Source organism: Ostrinia nubilalis, chromosome 11 (assembly GCF_963855985.1).
Source record: "Ostrinia nubilalis chromosome 11, ilOstNubi1.1, whole genome shotgun sequence".
Lineage (NCBI taxonomy): Eukaryota > Metazoa > Arthropoda > Insecta > Lepidoptera > Crambidae > Ostrinia > Ostrinia nubilalis.
In genome coordinates, this window is record NC_087098.1 from 16,062,475 (window position 1) to 16,077,127 (window position 14,653).

Sequence of the window (14,653 nt, forward strand, 5' to 3'; positions counted from 1 at the left end):
CAAGATTATCAGCTAGGAGCGGATGATGTCACGGGCAAAGACTAGTCATTAATGAATTATAATGAAATCACTGCTTATCACATGAGTAATGATTTACCGGATTAATGTATCCGTCTTTAAAATAATGAATGGATAATACGATAGATTGGCGATGTATGGTTGGAATTTAAATCGTCATCAAAGGAGGAAAAACGGGAAAATTTCCAAAAAGTGTTTCTACATACACTACATACTTGGGGTTGAGAAGTGTGGGAGCTACTGTGAGTAGGAATTTCTGATCGCAGTTCTCCTACTTGAATGCCTCCTTGACAGCAATATAAACCTTAGTACTTCAGGGAGACAGCTGAAGTGTGGGAATTTTGACCACTGGTGGCACTTATGAAGGACAGTTCACTTGGATGCCTCTTGCCATCAGTGTGATCGAATATTTGGCAATCAGTGATCAATAAAGCCTACTCAAGAAAAAGTTGGCCATTATTTCAGACAGACACTAAACTCACGGTAATAAACGAACTATATTGAAGGTAGCTGTTTTTCTTTTTGGATGGACTGTCCCGCTAAAGCGGAAGGTAGCTGTTAAAAACTTGGATTTTATGCGTCAGTGAAACCAATATTGTTCAGATTAGACTTTATGATCTTTGCGTGATGGGTGATTGCTTTGTGATTGTAAACGTGTAGTTTTGAATCTTATCCTAATTACCAGTTATCTGGACCTATTTTTATTGTAACCGTGTTTACAACCTGGCTATCGCGTCCAAGCATCCCGGACTCAATTGGCCGATAGCAGCGATAGCAGGAGATGGCTTAACTTTATCAATCTGCTGATAACAAGTGTTAGTAGTGCGTGTGCTTCGAGCAAGAACGATACTACCATGACGCCTCCACATACTTAAAACATGGTAAGTTTATTACATTAAATTTTAATTAGTGTGTTTTGAGAGTGAGTGTGTAAAAAAATGTGAGTAAATAATTTAGTATTGTCTCCGATTGAAGTGGAAAAAAACTTTGGATTATCTATATAAGTCTTATTGGATAAGTTTAAGACATCGCCGAATGTTCTGATAGTGATTGTTAACTATGGAATTTGATACAATCGAGATAACTCAAAGACTGAAATACGTTTGATAGGTCATTTTACCTACTTAGGCCCAGTTTTTTGATTCGTAGTTAAAATAACCAATAGTCAAATTTGACAGATGTCAAATGACAAGTGGTTAAATATCCGAAAAAAATGTTTTTCGAACAATGGTTAGCTTGAATTTAGTGCATTTTATAACTATTAGTTTACATTTTGTTAATATTTAACCATTAGTAGCAAAATTTAACAATTAGTTATTTTAACTATGAATCAAAAAACTGGGCCTTAGGCTCAGTTGCACCACCTAATTTCGACAGTAAGTAACTATGACGATAACCGGTGCTTTTTGTAAGGGATTTGACAGATTTTTGACGTTTGTCAAAGTTAAAGTAAGATGGTGCAACCCAGCCTTAGATCTTTTATTCTGAAGGTCTTTGTATTTTTCATTTATATTTAACTCAAATTCAAGCTTTGACTAACTAATAATAATCAAAATAAACAAGGTGCTAAAGTTCTCTTTTACGTCGTAAATTTTAAACGCTATTTTTTTTATTTACATTAATACTTATAACTCTGTTTCGTATACAAAGACACGTCTTACAAAGTATGACGCATTTTTGCCATCTCATATCGGAAATTGGGATGAGAAGATAAGATTATACTAAAACCACCCATATCTTGCTTGGTATTTTCGTTTGTTTGTTTTTAAGCTTAGCATTAAAGTTATCCTAATATTAACTAAACATTCCTTTGAATATAAATAAATAATGCAAAATATCTCTCTTCCTGCACTAGTCTATGTTACTATCAAAGGCTCCGAAACTACTGGACCAATTTGAAAAATTCTTTCACTATTAGAATCCTACATAATTTTTGATGAAGATAGGTATATTTTAGGCGGTACCAGGCCTCCGTCACTCGCCTATGCCGGCCGAGATAATTACCTACAGCGCGCGACAACTTCAAGTTGCAAATCAGTCAGGACCGCCACGCGCCGTGACGCGCCTGTGAGCACACGCGTATTTCTATACACGTTCGGTCGATCATCGTTGAAATCAAGGTTTATTGTTCCAACAGCACTGTTATTCTTCTTTAATGGAAAATCATAATATTTAGAAATAATAATTAACTGTAGTGATTTAAATAATTTAAAAAACTACACTTTTTGAATAATTTTGAAATACTTATGACAAAAAACTGTAGCAAAAAAAATATTTTACCTAATAAAAACATTAACTTTTACTTTACCGTGTCTATTTTCCGACACTACACCTTTTAAAACTGTTTGTCCAATTTCGAATTATCGTAACACTGAAGTTTATTAATAGGTACTTTAGAGATGGTACGATTATACAAACACCACTAGATTAAAGTTTACCAATCGTAAATACAATAAATGCTTCTTAAAATTAAGTTTTTATTTATTTTACTTTGCTTATACAACCCTGACTCTTGAGCTGTGAGGTAGATCAATTCTGAACACAAAAAAATAGCGCTCTTGTGAGCGTAGTAGTAAGGTGCGATTTCGAATGCACCATGTGCGTTGGATATTTTGCATTATTATTATTACCGTTTAAATGCCGGCATCTGATCCTACACAAAGGAGTGCAATTTCTGTTGCTACTATTATGTATTCTGTGGCGGTACGAAGATCGCCTGGTCAGCTAGTTATCAATACGCCTTATCGATTGTTTAGGTCAATGAGCCACCGAGGTGAAACTTTGCTCAAAATTTTGTATAAGACTGTGTAGTGTGTACCAATAACAGAAACTTTGCACTGTTCGCGTATGAAACTCGATAGCAAAACGATTGGCTACTTCTTTCAGTCATAAATTAGCGGACCTTATTTTTTTTTAGGTTAAATAGGTACCTAAGTATTTCGTAAATCCCCAATTAACATAACCTTGACATGTAATTTGCATATTTGTTTTTGTTTTTCTTTCCTGCACTAGAAGTGCCGCCAAACAAATTTCTTTTCTGCTGAACCCAAAGGTAAACTGGTCGAGAATGCTTTAGTGCATTAAGTTCGCCTTATGTACAAATTTATTTTGGCATAAAAGTTTAAATAAATAAATAAATGTAAATATGGACTCTACCCCGCAGGAAACAGACTTGATAATAATAGTGAGCGTGCTGGGGAGCGTGGCAGCTCTGCTGCTGCTGCTGGTGGTCATCCTCTTCGTGCAGGTCAGCCGCCTGCGCCGGGTCGTCAAAGAGATGCAGGCCACTGGACGAATCCGAGTGCAGTGAGTTTACATGTTCATTCGTTTCAGCCAAATGACGTCCACTGCTGGACAAAGGCCTCCCCCAAGGCTTTCTATAACGACCGGTCCTGCACTGCCCGCATCCCGGTTCTTCCCGCGACCTTCACCAGATTGTCGGTCCACCTAGTGGGAGGCCTGCCCACGCTGCGTCTTCCGGCCCGTGTGGTCGCCACTCGAACACTTTTCTGCCTCAACGGCCATCGTCTCTAACGAGCTATGTGCCCCGCTCGAGTTAATATGATTGTGTTAGGACACTTTTCCTTTTTGAGCCAGCCGCGGACGAATGTCCCATTTTAGGACAATAACTTGCGGCTCAATGACCCCGGAAGACAAAATCGGGTTTTAGTGAATAGGCTCTTCTGGTGGAGTCCCACATAACCCACTGACTGGGACGCCATCGGGCAGTTGGTATGCGCAAAACATTTCCCGGAGAAAAAAGAAATTTTTTTTGTAGCCATCGAGAGACGAGGGCGTAAAATGTTTCAAGTTTGCCATGCCATTGTCGACTTTGTCCTCCTATGTTCTTCTGATTAATTTCGTTGCGGGTCCAATGACAGTTTAACTTTCCCCCGGGATAAACTTGACCTTCATTGGTTGGGTTTTTGTGGCGGTCAAGCTGTAGATCCTGGCTACACAGGAGTTGCAGTGGTGGGAACGAGAGGTGGGAATAGTCCCGTGTCGACTTTGTCCTTCTAATGTATATCTATTCTAAAATGTAGAAAGTTTTCGTCAGCTCTTTGCTATATTCTCGTATTTACTAAACCAAGATTTTCTACTGAGCTTGGACTTACCCTAGTAATCCAGGTGGTCTGACCACTTTAACCAATTCTATACCTTAAATATATTATCTTTCTTCTCATTTATGAAATCGACAACCTTGACTCTGATAAGTTGTCCGAAATCGTTCAAAATCTAAGCGCAATCTGTACGGGACAACATTTTGGACGATAAACATTGTGGTCGGCTGTCTTATCCACAACTGTTTATCAAATTCGAGTGTAATTATCAACCCTACTACTTAATTATACTTTTCTCACTCCAGAAAGCTAAAAATGAACAACGACCGCAACCACGCGTTCCACAACCCTGCGCTCTCCCCCGACGAGGAGCTGGCCAAGCGAGGCTTCTCCATGTACTCGCCAGAGGACCGCGACCAGGACGTCGAGGCCGGGCGGGACCGCGAAAGGGAACGGTACGACTTTCATTTTAGCTATTGAGCTGTGCTACTAGTGGTTGACCCTATAAAGTTCCCACTCCCCCTACAATGCTCTTACTTCCCCTACAATGCTTCCACTTTCACTACAAAGCTCCCACTCTTGCACCAAAGCTCCCACTTCTCCTACAATGCTCCCGCTCCTCGTACAATGCTCCCACTCCCCCTCTCTACTCTCAATCCCCCTACAAAGCTCCGTACAGTCCCCTGACGAGGAGCTGGCCAAGCGAGGCTTCTCCATGTACTCGCCAGACGACCGCGACCAGGACGTCGAGGCCGGGCGGGACCGCGAAAGGGAACGGTACGACTTTCATTTTAGCTATTGAGCTGTGCTACTAGTGGTTGACCCTACAAAGTTCCCACTCCCCCTACAATGCTCTTACTTCCACTACAAAGCTTCCACTTTCACTACAAAGCTCCCACTCTTGAAACAAAGCTCCCACTCCTCGTACAATGCTCCCACTACCCCTTCTATACTCTCACTCCCCTACAAAGCTTCGTACAGTCCCCTGACGAGGAGCTGGCCAAGCGAGGCTTCTCCATGTACTCGCCAGAGGACCGCGACCAGGACGTCGAGGCCGGGCGGGACCGCGAGAGGGAACGGTACGACTTTCATTTTAGCTATTGAGCAGTGCTACCAGTGATCAATCCCCCTACAAAGTTCCCACTCCCTCTACAAAGCTCCCACTCCTACTACAAAGCTCCCACTCTTGCAACAAAGCTCCCACTTCTCCTACAATGCTCCCACTCCATGTACTCGCCAGAGGACCGCGAGCAGGACGTCGAGGCCGGGCGGGACCGCGAGAGGGAACGGTATGACTTTCATTTTAGCTATTGAGCAGTGCTACCAGTGATCAATCCCCCTACAAAGTTCCCACTCCCCCTACAATGCTCTCACTTCGTCTACAATGCTTCCACTTTCACTACAAAGCTCCCACTCTTGCAACAAAGCTCCCACTTCTCCTACAAAGCTCCCACTTCTCCTACAATGCTCCTACTCCCCCTTCCATACTCTCACTCCCCCTACAAAGTTCCGTACAGTCCCCTGACGAGGAGCTGGCCAAGCGAGGCTTCTCCATGTACTCGCCAGAGGACCGCGAGCAGGACGTCGAGGCCGGGCGGGACCGCGAAAGGGAACGGTACGACTTTCATTTTTGCTATTGAGCAGTGCTACCAGTGATCAATCCCCCTACAAAGTTCCCACTCCCTCTACGAAGCTCCCACTCCTACTACAAAGCTCCCACTCTTGCAACAAAGCTCCCACTTCTCCTACAATGCTCCCACTCCATGTACTCGCCAGAGGACCGCGAGCAGGACGTCGAGGCCGGGCGGGACCGCGAAAGGGAACGGTACGACTTTCATTTTAGCTATTGAGCAGTGCTACCAGTGATCAATCCCCCTACAAAGCTCTCACTCCCCCTACAATGCTCTTACTTCCCCTACAATGCTTCCACTTTCACTACAAAGCTCCCACAATTGAAACAAAGCTCCCACTTCTCCTACAATGCTCCCACTCTTCGTACAATGCTCTCACTCCCCCTACAAAGCTCCGTAGAGTACCCCGACGAGGAGCTGGCCAAGCAAGGCTTCTCTATGTACTCGCCAGAGGACCGCGACCAGGACGTCGAGGCCGGGCGAGACCGCGAAAGGGAACGGTACGACTTTCATTTTAGCTATTGAGCTGTGCTACTAGTGGTTGACCCTACAAAGTTCCCACTCCCTCTACGAAGCTCCCACTCCTACTACAAAGCTCCCACTCCTACTACAAAGCTCCCACTCCCCCTACAATGCTCTTACTTCCCCTAGAATGCTTCCACTTTCCCTACAATGCTCCCATTTCTTCTACAATACTCCCACTCCCCCTTCTATACTCTCACTCCCCTACAAAGCTCCGTACACTCCCCTGACGAGGAGCTGGCCAAGCAAGGCTTCTCCATGTACTCGCCCGAGGACCGCGACCAGGACGTCGAGGCCGGGCGGGACCGCGAGAGGGAACGGTACGACTTTCATTTTAGCTATTGAGCAGTGCTACCAGTGATCAATCCCCCTACAAAATTCCCACTCCCCCTACAATGCTCTTACTTCCCCTAGAATGCTTCCATTTTCCCTACAAAACTCCTACTTCTTCTACAATGCTCCCACTCCTCGTACAATGCTCCTACTCCCCCTTCTATACTCTCACTCCCCTACAAAGCTCCGTAGAGTCCCCCGACGAGGAGCTGGCCAAGCGAGGCTTCTCCATGTACTCGCCCGAGGACCGCGAGCAGGATGTCGAGGCTGGCAGGGAGCGCGAGAGGGAACGGTACGACTTTCATTTTAGCTATTGAGCTGTGCTACTAGTGGTTGACCCTATAAAGTTCCCACTCCCCCTACAATGCTCTTACTTCCCCTACAATGCTTCCACTTTCACTACAAAGCTCCCACTCTTGCAACAAAGCTCCCACTTCTCCTACAATGCTCCCACTCCTCCTATCATGCTCTCACTCCCCCTTCTATACTCTCACTCCCCTACAAAGCTTCGTACAGTCCCCTGACGAGGAGCTGGCCAAGCGAGGCTTCTCCATGTACTCGCCCGAGGACCGCGACCAGGACGTCGAGGCCGGGCGAGACCGCGAGAGGGAACGGTACGACTTTCATTTTAGCTATTGAGCAGTGCTACCAGTGATCAATCCCCCTACAAAGTTCCCACTCCCTCTACGAAGCTCCTACTCCTACTACAAAGCTCCCACTCCCCCTACAATGCTCTTACTTCCCCTAGAATGCTTCCACTTTCCCTACAAAACTCCTACTTCTTCTACAATGCTCCCACTCCTTGTACAATGCTCCCACTCCCCCTTCTATACTCTCACTCCCCCTACAAAGCTCCGTACACTCCCCCGACGAGAAGCTGGCCAAGCGAGGCTTCTCCATGTACTCGCCAGAGGACCGCGACCAGGACGTCGAGGCTGGCAGGGAGCGCGAGAGGGAACGGTATGACTTTCATTTTAGCTATTGAGCTGTGCTACCAGTAGTCAATCCCCCTACAAAGCTCTCACTCCCCCTGCAATGCTCTTACTTCCCCTACAATGCTTCCACTTTTACTACAAAGCTCCCACTCTTGAAACAAAGCTCCCACTTCTCCTACAATGCTCCCACTCCTCGTACAATGCTCCCACTCCCCCTTCTATACTCTCACTCCCCTACAAAGCTTCGTACAGTCCCCTGACGAGGAGCTGGCCAAGCGAGGCTTCTCCATGTACTCGCCCGAGGACCGCGAGCAGGACGTCGAGGCCGGGCGAGACCGCGACCAGGACGTCGAGGCCGGGCGAGACCGCGAAAGGGAACGGTATGACTTTCATTTTAGCTATTGAGCAGTGCTACCAGTGATCAATCCCCCTACAAAGCTCCCACTCCCCCTACAAAGCTCCCACTCCTACTACAATGCTCCCAATCCTCCTACAAAGCTCCCACTCCCCCTAAAATGCTCTTACTTCCCCTAGAATGCTTCCACTTTCCCTACAAAACTCCCTACTTCTTCTACAATGCTCCCACTCCTCGTACAATGCTCCCACTCCCCCTTCTATACTCTCACTCCCCCTACAAAGCTTCGTACAGTCCCCCGACGAGGAGCTGGCCAAGCGAGGCTTCTCCATGTACTCGCCAGAGGACCGCGAGCAGGACGTCGAGGCCGGGCGGGACCGCGAGAGGGAACGGTACGACTTTCATTTTAGCTACAGAGAACTGCAAAGACCTTAAAAGCTCCTACTCTCCCTATAAAGCTCTAAACTACCTGTCAGTCTAAGTTAGAGGTGCGCGCCAAGTTAAAAAAGGCCAGCGTCCTCAAAATTTTGACGGCATCGGCATGAGATTTTTAAAGTCATGTTAGATTCCGATGAAGTCTACGCTCCACCCAGCGCGCATACAGCTCTAAAGCCCGAAATCTTTCAGCTCGAGCTGAAAGTTCCCCCCCCCCCCCCCCTCCCCCCATTCTCCCTAGAAAGCTCCCACTCCCCCTACAAAGCTCCTACTCCCCGTACATAGCTCTTGCTCCCTCTAAAAAGCTCCTACACTCCCTTTTTATAAAGCTCTTGAATTTTCCATTGTAGATAATATGTTCCGACAAACTAGGTTATTGTGTTTGGTGCTAAATCGTATGACTAATCTTAACTCTATGTATGACACATCATTAAATTCACATTCATCGCCAAGGACAGCTGAATCATAAAAATGGCGCATAAACAATTAATTACTTAGGCATGTAGGTAGTTTTTTGTGTAAATAGAAATGACTAGTGACTAGATTAATTACCTACCTTTATCAAAAGTGGCTCTTCACAATAGAAATACCTAAGCTAGATAATAGATTCAAATCAATGGCATGTTAATATTCAACATGACATGATGCATATTGTTGGTTTAATAATATTTTATTATGCAGACTCAGTTAATACAACCGACACTATAGAAAAAGAAGAAGATTTCGGAAAGTTCTGAATTTTCTAAAAACCTAAAGAAACAGGTAACTACGAGTATGTAAGTAAACCGTACAAGTAAAGGTATGATAAGAACAGATTAATTACTGCCAGGACCTTAAAAAGGTTACAGGAAGGCGCTGGATGCAGGACGAGGAATGTCATGTGACTGAAATGATGATGACCACTTTTAGAACTGACAAGATTTTACCCTCTAAACATTGTATGGTTCTTGCAAAACATTGTACGTGTACAGTATGCACGTAACGAAGTGTAATGTTTATCAAAACTTTTGAAAAACGAATCGTAGCGTATGTATGTAAAGCTCACTCGCCTTCACGAATTTTATTGCTAGTTGTTGCAATGCAAGTAATCTCTTGCACCCTGCAGTGAAAGCCTCTTCTCCAATGCTAATCCTCGTATTCCTCCAGTCAGACAGGTGGGCAGCTGGTAGACGCCCTGGCGCGCGAGATCGAGCTGCGCCAGCAGCGGCAGTCGGCGCCGCCCTTCCTGCTGCAGAGCATCGAGGACAATAAGCGCCGCAGCCGCGCGCTGGGCAACCCTGTAGCCAACGGTCGTCAGAGCGAGACCAACCCTAACTTCATTTACTAGAATTAGAAACGATATAGCCCCTTGATACAAAATGTGACAGTTTTTATGTCGAAAGATGGTCGAAAAGCCTTTTTTTTTGTAAGGAGTTACAACGGATTCGATTAGATAGCCAGTTCCTCCGTGGTTGAGGATTCCGGGTGAAGCTCGCTTCCACCTTCGGCCTGATCATCACTTAGGTACCATCAGCAAAGAGCTTCCTCGTTGTGGATAAAAAAAAATGTTTTCGATTCAATCAAAAAGTGCCACTTGTCTAGACCCACAGTTGTAGGCAGTCGACAATGTGCCCTAAAACACGACATTTCTAGTATAAATGGGAGGCGTGTTTTATTCGTTTGTATTCCACTTTGCATACCAAATCCTAAACAATTTCCCAAGTGTTGATGCGATTTGGGATACCTGCGATTTTCGTGAAAAATACGTCTCCTTGGACCACGATTTTCCTAATCAGTGTGTATGTTGCCGCCACAAGCTGCCACATTAACGCAGTTCTTATTGCTGGACAATAGGTTAAAATATTTTTTTATCGTTTCTAAAGATTATTATACTGAACAAGTCTAGATTCATTCACAGTGGTGCACGCAGAGCACACCCGCTGAAAAAAGGCCAATTAAAAATTAACAAATTTTAAATATCTGAAACTTTTGTACCTACTTCCCAAGCATGATGTCATTATAGTTATTTATTGCATTGTGTACTACGCAATCATTTACGATAATGTAAAAGCATTTAACACTAATCTCATGCAAAATTTTATCAATGTTTCTGTTATGATAACGTTGATGGGGAATCACATTGTGTATTTTATCAATCGCATATTTTTTATTTGCGATCAATTTTGAACTATTTTTTTATTTATAAAATTGTCTATTATTTAAACACTGAGGACGCAAATAAGTGTTTATTTACTCGACAATTTTATTTCATACTTTACCAAATCAGGTAAATAACTCATTCTCGCTCTGGCGACTAAATAAATTATTGATATTGAGTGAAAATGCAGTAAAATCCTTTTTGCAAACTTTCAATAGAAAGTTTTGTTGAAAAAGATTAAGTTATTTAATTATAAATTAATGTAAGTATTTTGATAAGTATTAAATTATGGTAAATTGATTCCAGATTTCATTTTATTTTATTCGTGATTTTATTTCCTAAACATAGTTAACAAAGTTTGTCATACTACATACAACACTTGTACTTATTTTAGAAACAGCTTAATTAACACACCATAGATAAGTAGGCCTACTACCTAAGTATTCATAACACTAATAAATTAACTTATATTTAGTTTAGTCTTTAGCGGCTTACGCTCCAAAGGATGAAACTCTTCCTCATTTTAGTGGCGGGAAGCATTTTATGGACATGTTCCTATAAAATAATAATATCAAATAAATAAGAACTTCAGAACCTTAAAAAAGGCTAATAAATAAGATCATAAATTAAAATTGTAACATCAAAATCCCTACTGCTAATGATATTAAATTAAACAATCATCTAGATAACAACTCTGAGTAACAAATTAATTCACGAACGATGATTTGCGGCTTACCACAAACTACCAAGTCGTATCTAATAGCCACTGAGTCGATGGACGACTTTCCTCACGTACGGCCTGGAGCGAACCCTGACGCTGCTGGTGGCTCTCTTCCTGCACCTCCCAGAATAGCATCTAGGCTTATTAAACTCTGCTCCCGGTTTCTTCCTCGGATTAGCTTTCTTCCTGCCCTTCCCAGGTCCATACGTCAAGTAATTAACGTCGTCCTCATCCTCCACACTTTTAGACCCTTTATTCGCTTCGTGAGCATCCAAAATGTCCTGTATACTCTTGTAAGCCTGGTCTTCCTCGGGGTCGTGGTCGTTATAGCTCAAAAAAGGCTTGAACCCGCCCACCCCTTTAGGGAACTTGATCTTCTGCTCTTGGTTGTATTTCTCTAAATGTTTCAAGTAGGTGTACGTTTCTGGATCGCTTTGTTGACTGATTGGTTTGAAGTCGTTGAAGCTGATGAAGTTGAAGGATTTCGGTGGTTTTGTGGTTTTTTCTTGTTGTTCCAACTGTTTCGCGAAGAGCTGGGCGTACCGTTGGCCGAAGGCGTAGCTGTCGAACTCGGTAGCGTCGTGGTCGATGTATCGCTCCTTCTTCTCCGAGGCCTGGCTCTTGGTTTTGTCGACGCCCGAATAGATGCTGCGCGGGAGTTGCTCCCCGTACAGATCCTTGTCAGACGTCTTGCCGTATATCTGCTCGAAGACTTTGTAGTCGTCTGTCCAAAACTCTGAAATACCTGGAAAAATATTAGCTTGTTATTCATAAGGCCATACCTAATTATCGTCCATCCAGGCAGGCCTCACTTCTATTGGCGAAAAATGATGGGAATTATTGACATCTTGTTTATTTCTATATCGAATGTTCACAGCTTATTACTGAAGAGCATGTACCCACACAAAACCTACTTGTTATAATATACAATGATGCTATTGTTTACAACAAAAGACATGCGTTTACACACTTCTAATTTACTAATGACTTGCGAAACTCATTTACCTCTCACTTCACAGCTTTTATTTCTTTTAAGTATCAATAACGCCATATCACGGACTAGTGGAAGTGAAACATCGCTGTTACCACGCACATCGCTTACATAACGGAATGGGTGAAAAAGCGAATTTTTTAGAAGGCGAAAAACTCTCGTTTAACACCATAACCCGGAGGTTTGTTGATAGTATCAATGGAAGGAAACGTTTTCGTTCTCAACACCTCTTGCACACGTCCGCAAGAAAATCTCACGGGTCGATCGACTTTCCAATGAATTATAAGAAATTTCTAATAAATTAGATAGCTAATGATCGTTGACACTAGAAATGCTAGGTACTTAATATTAATTTATTCAACACCTTACTCTACAATTCAACAAGTAATACCTACCTACACTGTAAAAATAAGTATAGGTGCCTACTTACTTATACTGCAGAAACCGATTTTTTAAATAAGTAAAAAAACTAGATTAACTAGCTAGTTTTAACTTCACAGATGTTCATTGTAAACAAACTTTTACCTATTACCATGCTGGCACCTGTTAGATAGAGGCTTCGAAACTGACCTTTGCAAATCAAACGAAACAATTTAAAACCGCAGATTCTTACCGCAAATAAACTGCAACTCAAATACTGTCATTACAAATTATGGTGAAATGATTACATTTAAAATGACTTGATATTACGTCTCGAGGTGCGAATTGCAAGCAAATGACCACTTTTAACATTATCTCACTTTATCTCTAAACTTAAAAGGATATAAGAAACTTGAGCAGCTTTCGATTTCGTTTAGATCGCGAGTTTAGATTGTGCATCGTCGTTTTATGAAAGAACTGTCAACAAACACGCAACTTCTCTGCGTGCAAAGTTTTTAAGTAATTAAGTTAGATAGATATTACCCTACCTACCTACTTACCTACCCGTTTTCACACAATAATACCCATAAAATCCATTCTAGGCCGTGTAATTGAGTTACTACCCTACAGATACTTAAGTATGTAATTCTGGAAAACAATCCGGAATTTTCAAGAATGATCTCCTTAGAGCACAGGAAAATTTAAAAATATGTAATTAGGCCCTTTTCAGGACACTCAATGTTTCAGGAATAAAGTTTGCAATTAATTGATGAATTAAATTATTAATTGATCAATTAACGTAAACGTAATTTTGATTCATCAATTAGTTGCAAACTTTTCTCCTGAAAACTTATTTAAGTATTTTTCAGTGCTTAAAATAGTAAGCAGCTTTTAAGTAACACAGGAATTAGAGGAATAAAGATTGACAGACAGAGGGTTTTTAAGATGACTGCTGAAAATGTTATACGAGTTTTTGTATACGAGTAGGTACATAATTAGTCATTGTTTTTCTTTCAACAATAAGTACCTAGGTATTCTGTTTTTGAAACTTTAAGCTCAGAATAATGGGACCCCCACTTTTACTTTAAGATAACTAAGCTAAATAAGTATGAAAATAAGTATAATAGACTTACCAGGTGATTTAGTAACTCCACCGCCACCGTATACCAGCGCCAGGAGGCACAGTGCTGTCTTCAGGAAATGCATCTGAAAGTTGCGAACATTTTCGTTAAGTTCATTGCAGTGTTGAAATATTTATTATTCAATCAATTGTAGAGATTATTATTATCACCACGCCAGTCCACCTTAAATTCTCGGAACCAATCTTTGCCAGCCACTTTCCATCATTTAAATCAAAAAATCATTCAAGTGAAATTATTTCTCGGTCTATCCCGATTCCCAATGGATACCTGATGGTAGGCATTTCGTAGAACTGAAATTGCGGGAGCTTAATTTCGAGAATTTAAAATAAAGGGCTAGACCCTTAATCATCATAACATAAGAGTAAAGTAGGGCCTGCCCACTACCTATTACTTAAGATCTCTTACCTTGTAAGCACTTCCTAGTCACATCTCCTTTCACAATGAAACAGTACTATTTCCGCGACTTTTCTCGCAGCGACCGCGAGGAGAGTGCGCCGGACCAACCCGCGCACCCTATATAAGCTCGCAGTGTAGGGGACAGTCTCGATTACACGTGCCGTCTCGCTACGACGAATATTCTAAAGCTAAGTAGGTATTCTGTAAATTCACACGATCCAACCAGCTTCCGACAAAGATGTTTTCTGCAACTAAATTGAACCATATTTCTTTATTTTCAAAGTAATATCTACCTAGAGGCAAATAAAAGAACCTAAATGTGTCAGTATTAGCTTACTGTAAGGGTTAACGAGAATATTTAGTAAGAATTATTTAAGCACTATTACCTAATTGTAAGCAAGCAGAAAGGCTAGCATTAACGAAAGCTAGTCGTTTGATAGTAGAGTCGTGGTGAATGATTAAGTAAATCTTTAGTCAAGAAACAACAAACAATCAACAAAGCAACTAACTATTTTAGCTTATACTTCGTGCTTATATTCGCCGTATCGAACCCGCAACCGGGCAGCAGCCATCATCCGCAGGGAAAGTCAAGTTCAAGCTCCTCGGAACGCGTCCA

The 14,653-nt window shown here is 42.4% G+C and overlaps 2 protein-coding genes across 3 annotated transcripts; one reads left to right on the forward strand and one right to left on the reverse strand.

The window, feature by feature from the left end:
- Nucleotides 1-805: 805 nt before the first annotated feature.
- On the forward strand, nucleotides 806-10,727 carry LOC135076360 (uncharacterized). Of its 2 annotated transcripts, XM_063970857.1 has the most exons (4): nucleotides 806-899; nucleotides 3,182-3,324; nucleotides 4,385-4,534; nucleotides 9,437-10,727. In XM_063970857.1, the coding sequence occupies exons 1-4, from the start codon at nucleotides 897-899 to the stop codon at nucleotides 9,615-9,617; spliced, it is 477 nt and encodes a 158-aa protein (XP_063826927.1). In that variant the 5' UTR covers nucleotides 806-896; the 3' UTR covers nucleotides 9,618-10,727. The 2 variants fall into 2 exon arrangements, with proteins under 2 accessions (XP_063826927.1, XP_063826926.1); XM_063970856.1 differs by lacking the exons at nucleotides 806-899; nucleotides 3,182-3,324; nucleotides 4,385-4,534 and adding an exon at nucleotides 8,021-8,247.
- Nucleotides 10,728-10,862: 135 nt separating this feature from the next.
- On the reverse strand, nucleotides 10,863-14,195 carry LOC135076354 (uncharacterized). The gene is made up of 3 exons (XM_063970848.1): nucleotides 14,047-14,195; nucleotides 13,633-13,705; nucleotides 10,863-11,893 (listed from the first exon to the last, which is right to left on the reverse strand). Exons 2-3 carry the CDS (start codon nucleotides 13,703-13,705, stop codon nucleotides 11,184-11,186), a joined length of 783 nt encoding a protein of 260 aa, XP_063826918.1. The 5' UTR covers nucleotides 14,047-14,195; the 3' UTR covers nucleotides 10,863-11,183.
- Nucleotides 14,196-14,653: the final 458 nt, after the last annotated feature.